At 38.5% G+C, this 1,827-nt stretch overlaps 1 protein-coding gene across 1 annotated transcript; it reads right to left on the bottom strand.

The window, feature by feature from the left end:
- Positions 1-606: 606 nt before the first annotated feature.
- LOC122610340 lies at positions 607-1,278 on the bottom strand. The gene has a single exon (XM_043783334.1). The coding sequence runs from the start codon at positions 1,276-1,278 to the stop codon at positions 607-609; it is 672 nt and encodes a 223-aa protein (XP_043639269.1).
- Between the last annotated feature and the right edge of the window lie 549 nt (positions 1,279-1,827).

Here is a 1,827-nt window from a genome sequence, read left to right as displayed (position 1 = left end):
TCTGCACCACGACCACGTTTGCTAGCCATTCATGGAATTTTACTTCTCTGATCATCTTTGCTTTTAGTAGTCTTTCCACATCTTCTTGAATAATGGCATTTCTCTCAGGAGCGAATTTTCTTCTTTTCTATTGGATAGGCTTGAAACTCTTATCAATTCCAAGCTTGTGAGTAATTATATCTTTTGATATTCCTGTCATATCCTCTTGTTTCCATGCAAAAGTTTTCATTCTTTTCTTTAGAAAGTCAGTAAACTTGACTTCTAATTCTTTTGAGATTTTTGCTCCTAATAATACTTTAATATTAGGATCTTCAGGTGTTAAGATTACTTCTTTTACGTCTTGTTCTTCTGGTTCATCAACATCGAAGATCCTTTTCTGTAATTGCTATTGAGCAGTAAGCTTCGATGCTGACTTCATACTTGATGTGTAACATTCTTTGGCTTCTTGTTGATCACCCTTGACAGTAATGACTCCCCAAGGTGTTGGAATTTTAACACACTGATGGTATGTCGATGGCACTTCCCTCATTTCGTGAATCCATGGTCTTCTTAGGATAATGTTGCAACCTGGGAGGACATCCACCACACAAAATTTTTGCATGGAGTTCAATCCTTCCACGTATACTGGCAATTTAATCTCTTCAGAGATGTCCATCCTGAAGCCAAAATTGGCAATTTTTGCATGGAGTTCAATCCTTCCACGTACACAAAATTGGCTTCTCCACTAAAGCCAATTAATGGAGATATTTTGCCAATAATGTTGTCTTCAGAGATGTCCATTCTTTTTAGCGTCTCCAATTTGATTATATTCACAGAGCTTCCATTAACTATTAAAATCCTGCGAACAAAGTGGTTAGCAATAAAGAGAGTAACGACCAAACCATCGTGATGAGGCTCTATAATGTCATCAAAGTTGTCATCTTCAAAGGAAATAGTATCTGAGTCTGAGATAGAAGCTTTCTTCACCTTATTTTCTCTTTTTTCTGCCTTATTCTGCTTTACAAACCTCTTGGCTGCTGAGTAACTTGTTCCACAAACTTCCGATCCACCAGAAATGGTGTTAATTACTTTGGCGTTTGCTGGTGGAGAATCTGCCTTTTGGGTAGGTTTTGGCTTGGTGAAATCCATGCCTTCAACGTCTTTAGCCTTCTCTCTACCCATCAACTCTGTCAAATACCCTTTGGATAAGAGTATAGATATTTCTCCTCTCAGCATTTTGCAATCTTCAGTGATGTGACCAAAGTCTTCATGGTAGGCACACCATTGGCTGGTATCCATCTTTTTGAAGTACCATCATTATTTTTCTTGTGTGGCCACCTGACCTTGTCTCCAAGATTCCTCAAAGCCATTATCAAGCCAGGTATGCCAACAGTGAAACAATATATTGACAATGCGGGATACTCTGGTCCTTCTTCATCTTCAACAGCATTGATTTCGTACCATTAGAGGTATTTCTCCAAGTGTGATATTGATTATCATTGATCCTGCATGTATTACTCACGAGGAAATAATAATAACATGTGTAAAAATACGTTATTATATCTTCCGAATGTTCCGCTGTGTCAAGATCCTGAGATGTCAAGATCTTGGGCTTTCAAGATATTGGTACTTGAAATTTCCAGGCATAACACCGTTTCTCCAACAAGCTTAGTATCTCTACATGCTCTGAATGACCATACTGATGAACATCAGGATTCTCAGTTGTTCGTTTTGGCCCACCAAAGTATTGAACCTCCACCACAAAGTGTTTTGGACCAGGTTTGATTGATACTTTCACATCAGTGATCCTCCCCTTATTGTGCCTTCAACGCTGTACATCAGATAAGT

This window comes from Erigeron canadensis, chromosome 8, assembly GCF_010389155.1.
Source record: "Erigeron canadensis isolate Cc75 chromosome 8, C_canadensis_v1, whole genome shotgun sequence".
NCBI classification, from domain to species: Eukaryota; Viridiplantae; Streptophyta; class Magnoliopsida; order Asterales; family Asteraceae; genus Erigeron; species Erigeron canadensis.
Note: the sequence above shows the minus strand (reverse complement) of the source record. Positions and strands in the feature narration are given on the sequence as shown.